This window comes from Rhinolophus sinicus, linkage group LG17 (genome assembly GCF_036562045.2).
Source record: "Rhinolophus sinicus isolate RSC01 linkage group LG17, ASM3656204v1, whole genome shotgun sequence".
Taxonomy (NCBI): domain Eukaryota; kingdom Metazoa; phylum Chordata; class Mammalia; order Chiroptera; family Rhinolophidae; genus Rhinolophus; species Rhinolophus sinicus.
In genome coordinates this window covers 3,226,497-3,242,859 of record NC_133766.1, presented here as the reverse complement: position 1 = coordinate 3,242,859, position 16,363 = coordinate 3,226,497, and the positions used below count along the sequence as shown (strand labels likewise).

At 41.2% G+C, this 16,363-nt stretch overlaps 1 protein-coding gene across 1 annotated transcript; it reads right to left on the bottom strand.

The window, feature by feature from the left end:
• Nucleotides 1-993: 993 nt before the first annotated feature.
• Nucleotides 994-14,725, bottom strand: TIPRL (TOR signaling pathway regulator). Its single transcript, XM_019747430.2, has 7 exons — nucleotides 14,482-14,725; nucleotides 11,667-11,846; nucleotides 10,892-10,991; nucleotides 9,181-9,312; nucleotides 6,820-6,915; nucleotides 4,131-4,193; nucleotides 994-3,181 (listed from the first exon to the last, which is right to left on the bottom strand). The coding sequence occupies exons 1-7, from the start codon at nucleotides 14,583-14,585 to the stop codon at nucleotides 3,038-3,040; spliced, it is 819 nt and encodes a 272-aa protein (XP_019602989.2). The 5' UTR covers nucleotides 14,586-14,725; the 3' UTR covers nucleotides 994-3,037.
• Nucleotides 14,726-16,363: the final 1,638 nt, after the last annotated feature.

Below are 16,363 nucleotides of genomic sequence, written 5' to 3'. Positions count from 1 at the left end.
TTGTTGCTCCTCCCCCCCCCCCCCCACACACACACACACAGCAGCCGGAGACTTTTGCATCCTTCTCAGAGAAGGGTCTGGGGAAATTGGGCAGGGTTTCATACCTCACCTTCATACCTCCGGCCCTGACACAGTGTTTCTCGTGGGCAGCTCGTGTAAATCCTTGAGGACTTGTGAGTGTATATAAAGACCCCTTATTTGAGACTCTCAGCCATTCCAAACTGATGTTAGCCCACACTTAGCATTTAAGAAATGTTAAAATTTTATCTGACTTTTTTCTTATCTGCTTGTATAGTGGCCATCTTTCTCTCATGTTCTGAGATCGAGCAATTTGTATGTCCCGTCTCTCATCGGAGGAGTCGTCACTCTGGGATTCCGCTTACTTCGTTTTGCAACCTCAGCTCTCTGAATTCTGTAATTACCAGACTATTCTCCTTGTTAAGTTAGGGGTGACATTCTCTTGAGGCTTTCCACATTCTCTTCAGAAACAACCTCTACTAAAGTTGATCTTCTTATTCTCTTAACTCAGTGTTATTTCCATCATTGCATTTATTAAAATTTGTAATTACTTTTCCTTTGTCTCCTCCATTAGACTTTAATCCCACGAAGACATACACTATATCTATTCATTACTGTAATCCCTCGTAGGACTATACAGGACACAGCACTCAAAACTAAATGGAATTATACATATAACAGGTATTTGTATTTTCAAAAGCAGGAAACATTAACCAAACAATGGAAAACACTGGCTAGTTATAACATCCACAAAAGTACTGGGGTGGGACGGGGGAGCAGAAGGAGAAGAGGAAGAAGCGCCCAAAAGCTAAACAGGGGGGGGGGAGTGGATTATATTCAGAAATACCTATTAGATTTTCATTTATAATCTGGAGATAAACACTACAAAGTTGACCAAGTTCAAAATGAGAAAGCTATACCAAACCATTCTTTAAGTCTCAAGAAAAAACTGGAATAAATGAATAGCAAAACAAGTCAGTAATTCCTTATTGTTTATTCTCCTTTTACAAAAAAACCACTTGGGACAAATAAATATAAAATGGTATATGTCTTATTTAGCAATGGGCAAATACAGGTGTTCAGTATTCTCCGCAGGAATAAACTCACGAAATTTCCAGAAGTACATTGTTCTATGCACCACCCACTCTCTATAAAAAAAGGTCAATTCTTTCAATTCCCTACAGTTTTTAACAATGGATTCTCAAAATATGTAATCTAAGACTGACTCAAAGATTAAGACATCTCAATCAAGTTGAAATATATATAGACGTATATATACATGTATGTGTGTGTATATATATATATATAAAATGATGTTGTCCAGAAACTTCAACTAATTAATATTCTTACAAGTTTTTCATTTCTTATAATTTGCATGAATAATGAGCTGTTCTGTTCAAATTTGCATGGCAAACAAAACAGAAAGCTGAGTACAACATACACACTTGCCTGTCCTAAGAGAAAACATTAAATACAGGTATATTTAATATACAGTGAACATGCCATGTTTTTGTAAAGTCAACAAAGTCTTGATTTCCTATTCCATGCAGATGATATAACAGAAGGCAAATGAATACCAAAACCATTTGTGACCAAATTTAGCTAATAAAATCAGCTAAACAACAACACGCACAACAGCATACCAGAGTTTGAGTAATGAATGCATATCTAATTGTATTGTTTCATTAAAATTTATCTTCAAGCTAATATCCGAAGAGCTTTGCTAACACTTTTTAATTAAATATTCTTAGTTAATGATTTATCCATCAAGTGGAAATATGTACAACAGTTATTACAAACCAGAAAAAAGGGGTGGTATTTTTTTCCCCTGCCCTTTAAAAAAATCGTTTTTAAAAATCCATTTCAAGTAATTCTTTACTTGGTCCTTTGTAACCACTTTCTACTTTATAAAGACCACTTAGAAAGGCAGAAAAGAATATCAAATGTTTAAAGGGTCATCATCAAAATAACCAAAGACATTTTAAATTCATTTTTGTGTACTTTCTGTACTGCCTAGTCTTATGCTAATTAATTACATTCTACTGGATCCCCTATAATGTTAAAAACATGAATCTTAAAATAGAAAAACTGGCTTTTGTATTTAAAAATAAGCCCCCTCCTCTACAACTACTTCTCAAATGTTTTAAGCAGAGAATTAATCTGGTTGTGTTAGGAGTTAATGTCACGTGTGCTAAAAACAATCCATATTACCTCTTCAAACTTTTTAGGGCCAATACCAACTTCAATATTCGATGAGTTTATCCCCTCTGTGGTTACATGGAAGACAGAAGTAAAAAATGTCAGTACGAGGAGAGCCACAGAGAAGAAAAAGCACGCAGAGGTGGTGGAGACAGCCTGACATATTAGTTGTCTGTGGCAAACACGCCTGTGTGTTTCCACAGACACAATAGCTTAAGTTCTCCAAAGAACTATGCTATTTGGTTCTATGTCTGAAACTTCCTCTAAACTTCAAAAGCCAATTTAAATTTAGGGGGGAAACATATTTTTTTTTTAATTTGTGGGTGAAGATCATTAAAGTTTTAGGTCAATTTCTTCGGAGGCAAGTCATGACTCCAGAAATGCGAATAAACGCCACAAAGCCCAGGGTGAAAGGCTGGTACATCAATGTGCACAGTCGGCAACCCCATGAAGGTCACGGGAGACTCTGAGATGACAAGGAACCTCCTCACAGGAGAAAAGTGTTTCATGATGGATGCAGATTATGCCCACTGCTCATAAGACACACACAGATCCCTACTGGTGACATCTCACTTTGTGACAATCTAGAAATCCAAATCTAACGCTAGGAAATATAAATTTGGAATATGAATTTCAAGGTAGACAGCACAAACAGCCGTTGAATGGAACCTACCTGCAACAACCTTTTATTGTTTTTCCTTTAAGGCTACAGAAAATCTTCACATAGACAAGGCAATTAATTCTCATAATAAAAATACCCCCGACCAAATAGCCAAGGTCTCCAGTCAGATTCCATGGTGAGTATATGGTACATCACATTCTATTCCACAGGTGCATTTTCTTGTGAGTCTGCAGGCTTCAGATCAATTTTTTCTGGAAATATTAGCTTCTCATAAACTGCCTCCTTTATCGGTAAATGCTGAGATATTTCATTAGGTTCCGTGAACAGGGAAGGTGAAACATGCTAGGAAATACAGACATCGTATTAGCATACATTCAGTTATTGCATTGATAGTTTTTAGAAATGCTTCGGTTCAAGCATTCATAAAGCATGCACATTCTCAAATGAAGTGCAATGTATGTGGCTAAGGAACATCATTAAGTATTCCTAAAATACCAGGTATCTCTGGTGACTGAGTCTTCAGCTGTCATTGGATGATTTCCTCAAAGATCCCGGGATGGGGTGTTTACAATGCTCCCAAAAAGGTGCTGAGAACTGAACACATCTTAATCCAGTCTCCTTTCCCTGTTGTTTTTGCTCCTTGAAAGCAGTAGCCTTCAGTTAGAGCCCAGTGTGCAGCCTTGAGTGCAATCTCAGTAACTATCTAACCCATGGACACTGGGCCCAGACAGAAGGAAGCACAAAGGATGAAAACAGAATACCAAGTTTGCAGGAAAGTATCACTTTTTAAGCAACCCATTATAGAATCCGAAATTCCAAGGAGGCCCATTACAAGGCCCAGGGGAGCAAAAAATAAAGAGAAATTATGCCCAAACCAACAAGTCATGGTGCAGAATTACCACTTCCAGGAGGAAAGAGGAGACTGGGTAGAAAGGAATCCTAAGGTGGCAGGTGGTAAGTAGAAAGAACGTATTTGGTGCCAGCTGAGGTTCCATCAACCAGATGTGTGACTCAGCGTAATTCACACCTCTGGGTCTCCGTTGTTCCAGAATAAAATGCAGAAGCTAAACTGGATGATAGCTAAGGTACCTCTAACAACTCTAACTGTTCCTGGATTTGAGGTAAGCGCAATAAAGTTATACGGAGGAGGATTTAGCCTATAGAGCCCGTTAGGTGAGTTAATGAGTTTGGGGATGCAGATGAGGGTGGACAGGTGGGGCATGGGAAGATATCATATTTAAAATGAAACACAAAAATACAACGTCCAAAAAGGGATCTTTAAATACTGTACCATTAAATTAGCAATTTTGCTCTCTCGTGATGTATATTCTCGTAACATGTACATCTTGTCAGCCTATGTTTAAAAATAAAAAAAGTTGCAACAAATTTATATTGGTTTTACAATCCTTTCTATTAAACAAAACTGCTTACGTTTTAGGACAGGTTCTAAAAGTAGCACAAAGTCTAATAGGACTATCTTATTCTTCAGTGAGATAATTGCTATTTAATTCTTACCAGTAATTCTGAATTATTAATTCCAATCCCGATGAATCACAGTAACATCAGCTATCAACATGTAAACAGATTTAATAATTACCATGTAAGAGAAACACAAGCAAAGGTTTTACTTTCAAAGTAAATACGTATATAAGTAAAATATGCAAGATTTTAATATCCAAGTTTGTAACTACACCTTTTCTTTAGGGTATAAATATTATCAGCTACCTATACAACTGTGGCTACTTTTATGTACCAAGAAAGAATTGAAAAAAAATTATATTCTCTCCCAGTTCCACAAATTCTTGCCAAATTGCTTATTTAAAATCACTTTCTTTTGGTACTTCAATATTTCCCATTTAAGATTTTTTTAACTTCGGTATTAAAACAGCAATTTATTACAATTTGTTTTTTGGGGAAATACTTTTCAATAAAAGAAAACCACAAGATTATAGTCCCTAAGGTTTCGAACTTTTATGTCAATAAAGACAGATTAGTGCTCCTTATAAAAATAAAAAAAGGGCCCGGCCCGATCGCTGAGGCAGTTGGAGCTCCATGCTCCTAACTCCAAAGGCTGCCGGTTCGATTCCCACATGGGCCAGTAGGCTCTCAACCACAAGGTTGCCGGTTAGATTCCCGCAAAGGATGGTGGGGTGTGGCCCCTGCAACTAGCAACGGCAACTGGACCTGGAGCTGAGCTGCGCCCTCCACAACTAAGACTGAAAGGACAACAACTTGACTTGGAAAAAAGTCCTGGAAGTACACACTGTTTGCCAATAAAGTAAAACAAAAACAAAAAAGAAAAAAATCAAATAACAAAGTATACAGAGTATAAATCATCAGTAATCAGAGCTCCTATAGACACGATCCTTAACATTTAGAAATCGCTACACAGAATCTTACATAATTTTATGCCCATCTTTCCAAATCAGTTAAATAGAACTCTCTGCCATTAATGTTAATGTTTTTCTGCTATATGGATATAGAGGAAACGATTTACTCAGGGCCCATTCAGTGGGCAGTGAATTTCTTCCTTCTGCCATTTTGGATTATAAACAACATTGCCATGGACATCCATATATGCACGAGGTGTGATCGAAAAATACGGTGAATGTTTAAATTTAAAAAATTATTACAGTAAAAGACACATTGCCATTAATCCCCCTCAAAATACTCCCCCTCTTTTTGAACACACTTATCCCATTGTTCTAACCACTTTCTGAAGCAGTTCTGGAAGTCCTCTTTCGTGACTGTCTTTACTTTATCCTCCATCACAACAACACTCTGTGTCACAAATCACTTCTAGAATATGGCAATTTCTGTGAAATAAAAATATGACGGTGTTTCCTTATTCACCTTATTCACCGGATCTGGCACCGTGTGACTTCTGGCTCTTCCCCAAAGTCAAAATGACCATGAAAGGAAAACGTTTTGAATCAATTTAGGATGTCCAGGCAGCAGCCACGACAGCACAACTAAAGACACTCACAAAAAGAGGACTCCAGACCTGCTTCAGAAAGTGGCAAGAACGATGGGGTGTGTTCGAAGGGAGGGGGAGTATTTTGAGGGGGATTAATGGCAACGTGTCTTTTACTGTAATAAATTTTTTTAATTTAAACATTCACCGTTATTTCTCAATCACACCTCGTACAACTCTCAGCAACCACCTAATTAATATTTGTGGATTACTGTATATTAGAATCTTTTTTTTTTAATATTAGAATCTTTTAAGGAGAATTCTTTAAAAACACAATGTTGTTGAGTTAAAAACATAAGCATAGTTATAGTCTTTCTTTAGCTCAGCTATGAGACAGAGATCACAACAGCGTTTATTTCCTAGGGTGTTAGAAAGGTAACCATTACTACGCCTACGCTAACTGACCCTGGGGGTCTCTTCTCTAAGTCATCCTTCTGCATGATCACCAATGTCAAGTGAAACATTCACTGAAAGGACAGGCTGTGATGAAGCTGCTAGAAAAATTTTAGATTTAAGCTTGCTCCCATTTTTAACACTTTATTTTTTATATACTTTGTTTGTTAATAGTTCCCTCAGATGGAGCATGGAGCTTTCAGACTTTAGAACAACTATCTAAATAATTAAGGAATACAAATTTCAGGAGGCCATGTTATTACTGTTTCTAACATCAGGACCTTGTATAAATAACACTATAAACACAGGTCTAAGAGTTAAGGGACAGTTTTCTTAGACACAGATTAAGGACATAACAATAGTTTTTAAAAGCATCAGACTCTCCAAGTAGGGAGTGTCCTGTAGAGAACATTTGCAGCTACCAGAACTTTTGGAAAAGAAGATGTAATGTTTCAGTAACGTCAGTCAACAGTGAATGTGAAACACCCAATCTTAAAAGTTAGAAAGATTGCCATATAATATAACGCATTATTTAATTTCGAATTCTCAGACAATGAAATAACATGAACAGGCCCAATATCAATTATTATATTTGTTAAACGACAATAAATACCTCGTGGTAAAGTCTCGTGTCATTCATTCTGATAAGCACTCCATCAATTCTCAAGAAAAACCGCAACAGCAAGAAAAAGCTAGAAGGCATTACTCTCTTTAAAAAAAAAAGAAAGGCACATTAATAATTTAATGAAAATTAAGTATTTTGTTACTTTGCAAAGAGAAAGAAAGCGTTTTAAAGCACTGGAGGAGAGCTGAACGAGCAGTACACAGACGTCTCTGAAGTAGAGGTTCTTTTGCCCAGCTCCCACTAAGACTCCTAACCTTGTTTATATCGTATCATTTAACATCCCGGTTTCAGTTTCCTCCAATAGAAATGTATTTTTTCTAAGTCAAAATACATTGAAGTTAAAAAGACATAACACATACCCAAATAACGTGAAATCATGCTCACTTTAAACAATGGTCGTTATTCTCTCACAGGACTCCATTACAAATCAATTTGCTTTTAGTTCTTAATTACATTATATTGATTTATGGGAAAGCAGGAAGAGAAAACCCATATCACACACCTAAAACCCAGATCAGGGACCCCCTCCTCTAAAAAGCCTTTCCTCACCTGTTCCCGCCACGTCCACATCTGCCTCGCCATCAAGCACACCGAGTACACTAAGCACTGGCAGGTAAGAACTAGTGTTTGTCCTACAATGTTAAAGACAACTCAATACCTAACCTGGTAACTGTGACAAGCTCCAGGTGTGGGACTCACGGGAACAGAGGCAGCCTTACCGACATCCTGCTCCCCTTTGCTCCCATCACCATGGGAGAAGCGCCGCCTGTCCTGTCTAAAGCTAAGCCTGCCAGGATCTAGGTCCTAGTGGATTAGGAATAAGGGCCGAGTGGTGAACTGATTCGCTGTGTGCGAAGGGCATTTCACAATGTCCGTGACATTACTCCTTACTCTGGTATACACATAATACACTTACGGCTGTCCTCTCTCCACCGCTTTCATCCACAAAAGCACGTGTGCTCCCCACATACCCACCCATGTACATCATAGATATACCCATCCATTTGGATACAAACACACACCCAAATGTACATACTCATAAAGAACATTCAACATCCTAGTTTTGTAGGTGGGTAGACAAGTGGAAAGGGACATGACTGGATGAGTCCAAGTGAACAAATCTAAATGACAAAAGATAAACTGGGGGAGAACTGTACGTAAACAGGGAGTAAGGTGCTAAAGAAACAATGATCTAATGAGAATAATGATATATATTGGTTCAGAGAAAACTTTGTCACTAATTAGTTTCACAATCTTAGACAAAGTAGTCTTTTGGGGCCTCGTCTATAAAACACGGATGCTGAACTAAAGCAGTCTCTAAAAATTCATCACAATTCCAAAATCCTCTGATTCTACAGAAAAACTTGACCTTAAATTTATTGCCGCTTCTGATTTGTTTTCATTCTTTATTGTTTACAAAACAACACCTGCAATGATTGCGCTTCAAGAACAATGATGCTGGAGCCCATCTTTGACAGATCTGTGATAAGTGCTACAGTGGAGCGGTTAAAAACAAAGTACTTATAGGAGTGTAGAGAAGGGATATTTGACTCTGCTGTGAAGGCCTCACGGAGTTGGTGACGTTTTATTTTATTATTATTTTTTAGAGGAGCAAAGATTTTTATTAAAGCGAAAGCACAGCTCTCTTACGAGAGGGGTTTCCTGAAACTGGGATGCCCCAGGAGGTGACATTTTAGTTGGGTCTTAAAGGATATAACATTTAATAAAAAGTTTCAATTCAAGTTTTTCTAGAAAATGTTAGAAACCCAATTACAACCTAACAATACACAAATATGAGTAACTGCTAGTGGCCTGTTTATTATTCTTTTTAGGCATGTTCCACAAATAGCATTGGTTTTTTTGTTGTTGTTGTTGTTTTTTGAATAGCATTGTTAATGGAAGTAGTTTGTCTTCCCAGGAAACTAACACTTGCCAATTCTGTTTCCACTTCTGTGCTGGAAACTGAAGTGTAATTTAATAGTGCACTGAAATCCTGACACATGGGTCACTTCTTTAAATGACATCCACCTTGCTGTCTGCAGAGCTTTTCAACATCATTTTTAATTCAAAATGTGAATATTAAGTCATAGTTTTCATTCAAATTAAATAATAAGCAAACAAACTGCAAAGTGGCCAAGTGGTTGTTAATAAATGCTGGCTGAACTAAAGTCTTGAAAACGCACTAAGATTTTGTGACTTTTATAATGGATACTGGTAAGATGTACCCTAGACCCAAGTGAAACTTTGCATGACGTCATGTTTAGACGGTATGATCCAAAGTGAGTCTTATATTTCTGACCAACGGTAGGAATGGAAGAAAATATTTTACACGAAAATCATAATACTCACAATTTTCACGCTCAGGCTGGAAACTCCGTGATCATGAAGCTCATCTTCAAATAGGAGCACTTCTTCAAAAAACTTAATCTGTTCTCTGGCCTTCAGTTTCTCTGTATCTATATGGTCTGTTGTAGGTACAACCTGAAAGACAAAATGTAAGGCGCACAGAAAATGTTTTAAGGAGCTAGAGACACCGGGAAGTGGCCGATGGTCCCTCAGACCCTCCAGGAGGCTTTCCCTAAGTCAGCCCCCAAAGTCATCATCGTCATTATTGCATCAGGTTAAAATAAGTTCCTCTCCTCACTCCTGGCAGCGAAATGTCAAAGGGCCTACGCAGTTTGCAGAGGTTTTCAATCAGGAGTGAGGAAGAGAGAAGAACATCTATGTATGAAGTATTTATTACAAGGGATTTATGGGACCTTCCTCCCATAAATCTGTAAAGGAGGGGTTTTTGTCTGTTCTCTGCTAATCCACAGTTCCCAGGATTAGTGCCTATCACATAGTAAGAACTAAGGAAGGAAGGAAGGGAGGAAGGGGGGCTGGGGGGAGGCAAAAAGGAAGGAAGACATGTTCTCTCGAAACCTATTTTTGTCTTGGAAGCAGCACAGAAAAATACTTCAAGCTTGGAATGGAGGAGCGGCAGAAAGTGATGGTAAGAATAAGTTCCTGCTGTGAATGTCTACCTTCCCCAGGTTCTAAACATCTTTGCAGAGACAAGGACCCACGCGCAACCCAACCTCCTGGACATTTCTGCCTAAGCACCAACATATGACAGAGGGCCTCCAGTAACCACTTTTAATGTAAATAGTTACACTGAAATAACTTCGTTATCTATAAGAGAACCAGACAGTTAGAGACTGCAACCTAAGCCGAATTTCCTTCACTTCAGTCACACTGTAAGATTTCAACACACAGCTGAGCTCGCAATACGAGACCTACGGACCCCACCTTCCTAGTGTCATCCACCGTGAGGTGATCTCCTCGTAAGCAGGGCTCAAGGGATACAACTTAACAGCAACACACAGCTTTGGAATTAACTGAGAGCTTTCCCACAGCTGATCTCGTATCAAAACTCCACTATGAGGCAGATATTTCTGGTTACCCAATTTACTAATAAAACAGACTCAGACAGATAAAGTAATGTGTAGGCTCACACATAGTGCAGGCGGGACAAACACCTAACTTGTCTGACCAGAAGTCCTCTTTGCCCACATAGCTGAGCTGTCTACGTCACCTAATAAATTATGTCAAGGACAGATACATGTTTTAATGCTTCTTGATAGTGACAGATACAACATTAAGGCAGTTTGCATTGCTATTAAACATACTTTTAAGAATAAAAATGGTTGCACTATTTTCTTTTATTTCCTGCTGATAATCAATAAGCACAATCCACTCGTATTCAGAGTCTGAAGCCTCCCACAATAAAAAGTAAGTACGTGTTTCCCCGAAAATAAGACCTAGCCAGACAATCAGCTCTAATGTATCTTTGGGAGCAAAAATTAATATAAGTCCCGGTCTTATTTTACTATAATATAAGACCAGGTCTTATGCTAATTTTTGCTCCCAAAGATGCATTAGAGCTGATTGTCCGGCTAGGTCTTATTTTCAGGGAAACACGGTAGGATGAAAGTAGTAGCGAAAAACAAGCCATTACTAGAAAGTTCTAATGCTAAGACTAAGACGATTAGTGATCATAACAGCAGCAAATAAGATTTACCTTTAACTTGAGGGACTCCCCTAGTAGCGTGCCCTTGTAGTCAGTCGTGTAGGTCCAATCGTATGGCTTAACCACTTCCTTGGAGTGTTCGCCCTCCGTCCTCAAATACCAAAATGAGAAGGGTCAGAGTCAGTGACGCAGAATATAGGTCTGTATTCACACATGACACCCACTTACAGCCTACAAATAACACAAAATGTCCTACTAAATGCATGTACTTGTCAGAATTCCCCAGTCCCAGACTTCCCTTTTTTCTGCACTTATTTTATGGAACCTGTCACATGCTGATGACAATCACGTGTGCACTGCCCAAGGACATGGGGTAAAGGCCCATAGTCCTTTGCATCCTCCAAGGGACCTAGTACACAACAGGCACGAGGTAAATAACTGCTGATTTGATGATCAAAGAAAGCACATTTTTCTGAATTTCAAAGCTCCACAAATTTTCAACACAAAACATAAACATTTTTCTTCAAAAACAGGAAGATTCAAGTACACATTGTACTGCCTCTCTCTTCACTAAAAAGCCCTGAAAGCTCAAAAAGTGAAACCTACATAGCTCAGCTCAATTGTAATTCCATTTAACTCCACAAGTAGTCAAGAGGTGGGGTGACTAATCTCCGTTTTATGGATGAAAAAAATTAATTCTAGGATGATCCCACTATCGAGTTTAATAATACTACTGGCCCTTCATTCTAATCAAATACACACATGACGACTGAATATGTCTTTCAACTCTTTGCTCTGTTTCACCCGTAACGGCCCCGATTCTCACCTGCCTTCCCTCCACTCTTCAGCGCAGGCTACTTTAAGCATTCCTTGGTAGTTGTTCACACATCTTAACGCATCTGTAGCATTGAACTCAATCCCAAAGCCAGAACCGTGCTGGATTCTTAAAACATTGTCTCCAAACATCATTTCGGGAAGAGCTGGCATATGCAATTCATCAGCTAACCTATGCATAACGCAAATCAGGGAGGATTATTTTATGTCACTTTAGCACTTTGGTTTCCTTCTGATCCCAAAAGAAGACTTCCTACGTTACTAAATGTTAAATAATATATGGTTTAATAAACATGATATATTTACAAAGACTAAAGATGCTTTCATCGTCCATTGTCCAATCATTATGATATTGTACCAGGTAGTGAGCTAAGACAGATAATAAACAAATATAGAAATAACCAGGCAACCTGAAAGCATACCTAACACAGAGGTTCCATGAAAGTGAATTTTCCAATTACCTTAGATAACAATTTTTTTATTTTCTTCATTTTGGAAAGCTTTCAAAATGTATTATAGACTTTTCTATATTCTCTTTGTTTTTAAACAGATTTCTATGAGGTTGGTACAAAAGTAATTGTGGTTTAAAAGGTTAAAAATAATTGCAAAAGCCGCAATTACTTTTGCACCAACCTAATATTAACATATAGCTAACATATAATATTATATTAGTTTCAGGTGTACATGACTTTTCTGTGTCCTTAAACAGAAAATATAAAACATTATTTCACCTTTTCTTGATGATTACAGATCATCATATTTAACAATCTTGTAAGATAACGCGTTCAAGTTCAATGAGTATGTAACCCTCTGGTCGTTCGATGAACTATTCCAGTTATACATGTAAAAGAATTACTGTCACCAACTTAACTGCTTCAAATGTTCTAAATTCAGAGTTATCTTAACACCATTTCTAATGCCAAGCTTCGCTCTTCACAGACAGGTAGGACCATTTTGTAAGGCAGAGAAGACAGGAAGCTTCTATGGGATTAAAATGCCTTAATTCATTAAAGGAAGCATCCTTAACCCAGTAACTCCCATAATCCATTTATTTAGCATCCGAGAGATTTTTACACCCTAGGGCAATGCATCACAGAAAAATTTAGGACATGTGAGGGTAAGGCTTTCTTTTGTCATAAGGACTAAGTATACTCGAGCAGATCTATTTTAGAAAAAACAAAGAGATGAAAGATCTGGAATTTGATTCCCTTTTAAAAGTCTCCCTGCATCCAGCACCTCTTAGAGAGTCTGTAAGTAAATTATAGGGTAAAAACAATTAGAAGTTGACTGCTTTACGTGTAGCACAATTATGTGTATATGGTGCAAAAGGCAACAGAGAAAGTTACATGGAGAAGAAAACTCCGAGTAACTCAGCCTTTTTTTACTTTCGTTTCCGTATTTCCCTAATGTTTCTTACTGAGTCTGCAAGAATGTTGTTTTGTTTTGGTTTTTACCAGGCAGCTAAATGTCCTGTCATGACTCTCCTCTCTCCCCTGGTCACTTCCCCCTCCCTAAATCTTAAAATGCTGGTGCTCTCCAGGCTTCCATCTCATGACCTTTTCTTTTCTTCTGCTGGTTTCTAGATGATCTTCATTCACTCCCAGGACTCCAGGTACCAACTGTAAGCATGATTCCCACACCTAAACTCACGGGCAAGTCTTTTTTAGGCTCTGAGGTGAACACAGCCAAACGCCTGCTGCTGGGGCACTTGATGACCCACACACCACTCACATCTCAACAAACTAAAGTCACTTCTACCCAACACCTGCGCCTCCTGCTGTTTCTCACTTTGCTCAATGGCAATGCTCTCCACGCACCAGCCCAAGCCAGAAATCGTGCCATCCCTGTAGAGTTCTGCTTTTCCCTTCCTCTTCCTATGAAACAGCCCACAAATGCAGGGACTTAACCTTCTAAAACCCCTCCTGTCCTCTCTCCCCTTCTTCTGGCCTCCCTAACGCAGTCCTGCAGCCTCCGACCCAGCCACCTCATCACCTCCAGAGGAAGCTTTCAGTGTCGCTCCTTTGCATAAAACTACACCGGGTGGCAGTCAGATGAAACTCCAACTCCTTAGCCTGGCATGAAAGCTCTCGGTCACACGTCCAGTCCCCTGGGGCCCGCCTCTCGCGTGTCACCGCCGCCCCTCTAGGACCTCACGCTCCAACCACACACAGAAACAGCTCTAACAAACCCCGGCTGTCCCTCTCCCCGACCTTGCGGCTCCACGCGCGCCCTCCGACCCCAGCAACACTTCAAGGTTCCGCTCAGGCAGCCCAGCTTCCTGATGCCCTGTCCCCCCTACGCGACCGCAGGGAACCCCACGAATACATCTCGACGAGGCAGCTCTTCACACTGCATTGCGACCGTCTGTCCCACGAGACCGTGGATTCCTGGGGGCAGAGGCTGCCTTTCCCCTTCCGTGTCTCAAGCGCCTGACGTGCTCAACGCCAAGCATGTGCATCGTCTCCATCACTAACCCCCGGGAAACGGGGCGGAGCCACCCAGGAGGAAACGGGGAAAAGGTGGCGCAGGCGGGGCCGGGAGGGACCCAGGGCGCGAGGAGAGCCCGCGACAGGCACGCGCGACGCCAACCCGGGGCGAGTGACAGTTTCAGGCAGGCGGAGCGCGGCGGGCCGCGACCGGAGCACAGGAGGAGCGACACGATGACTCGTGCACGCTGTCATTCAAAGGTCGGGTCCTCAGGGCCCGCGCCCGCGCCCCAGGGCAGGGTGGGGGCTGCGCGGGGTGGCCCTGCGTCCCGCCCCGGCCCAGCTCCCCGCCCGCGCCCCGGCCCGGCCCCGGAGCCTCACTTCTCCACGTCCGCTGACTTCATGATGTGCGTCTTGGACGCCGTCAGCTTCCAAGGCCCGAAGGAGAAGTCCTGGTGGCTACTCTGGAAGCCGTGGATCATCATGGCTGAGGCGGGGCCCGCGTGGGCCGGACGGCACAGGCTGGAGCGGGAGCGGGAGCGGGAGCAGCGGCAGCGGCAGCGGCAGCGGACACCAGCCTCCCAGCCTCGCTGCGGCCCAGCCCCTCGGCTTCAGAGCCGTTACCATGCCCGGCCCCGCCCAGCCCCGCCGCCAATCCGGACGCCCGCCCTCCTTTCCGCCTTCTTCTCCGCCCCTTCGACTTGTGCTTCCGGGACCAGTTACCAGTGTTGCGTGACCCACGTCTTACGTCATGACGCCCCGGAAAAAAGAACGGAGAAAAGAATAGGGGCGGGGCTTCGGCCGCAAGGGGTGTGGTCAGGGACGCACCGCCCCCGAACTCATCTCGGGGCGCTTGTACCGTACAGGTGACACAGGGTTTGGTCAATGGTAGGAAGAGCCAGCCGGGGTTCTGCATGGCCCCAGGATGAAGGCAAGGGGTGGGCTGGATTCCAGCGGTAGTTGGTGGGAGGAAGCCCAGAAAGACAGGCGCACCGCTCAGGAGAAATCCATGAACACAGGGAAGGAGCAATTCAGGCTGAAGATCCAGCCACAGGTCTGAGGACCAAGAGCAGGACTCTAGCTGTGCAGCAGCAACAGGCAGGCAGAACCCCATCCACGGAGAATGACAGTGGCGGGCAGGGAATGGTGTCTAAGCACCAAGTCTAGAGGGAGAACAGGGGTCCATTACTCAATGCAAAGTCATGAAGACACAAGAGAAGAACTTAGTCCCTGCGCAGAGGATGCTCTTTCCTTTTTCTTGGGTGTATCTTTGGATCAAGCCTCCCCCCCAGCTTGAAAAACCTTCGCGGAGTCTGTTCTATGCAACGAAAGAGCTCAGTGGAAACAAGGGGCCACTTTCAACGTCTCCTTGAGTCCCATTCACAACCCTTCAGGCCCCAAATATTTACATAAAACACACGAGGGAGGCCAAGTGCCATGGAGGGGAGGGAGGAGAACATAAACGTTTCAGCCGCATCATGGAGCAGCGAGAGAGGGTGGAGCAGAACCAGAGGGTTTGAGGAGCCATAGCTGGTTGCATCCAAATTTATTTTTTAAAAAGAAACGTGGCCTACTCTCACTTGGGTGTGACTTGCAAATAAAACCAGCCCATTGGTAACGGAGAAATAAAAGCCAGCCACTACAAACTCTCAGAGTTTCAGAGAAATACACTAGCTGACTTAAGTTCCCGAACAAATACACTTCTTACAGTATATAGCTTTATACACACACATCCATACTCTTCCAAAATACACATTTTTACTTATTGCGATGTTTCCTTAACAATACACATGGTGAAAAATCCTTCCAGATCAATTGATATCACGTGACCTCTTTCTTATTTAATAATATAATCCATAATACGGCTATTCTAGTTTTTACAACTTTTTCTCTGTGGATGGGTGTTTACTTTGTTTACACTTTTTGCCACAACCGAAAATGTCACAATAAACTTTCTTGCATATATCTATCTATCTATCTATCTATCTATCTATCTATCTATCTATCTATATATATATCCTGTGCTGGTGCTTTTATTTCTATGGTAGTAGTATTGTTTTTATTCTCAGGAATAGGATTTCTGTCTCAAAGGGCATAGATTTATTTTCATTTACAAGATATTGCCAGGGTCCCAGTTCTAAGTGCTGGTGTGAGGACAATCCACCTCCAGAAACGAGGGCTTAGTAAGCGTTGGGAGGGCACCAGGAATCTGCATTTTTTTCAAAGCTCTCCACATAATAGAATAGGAAGTAATTTGAGAGTC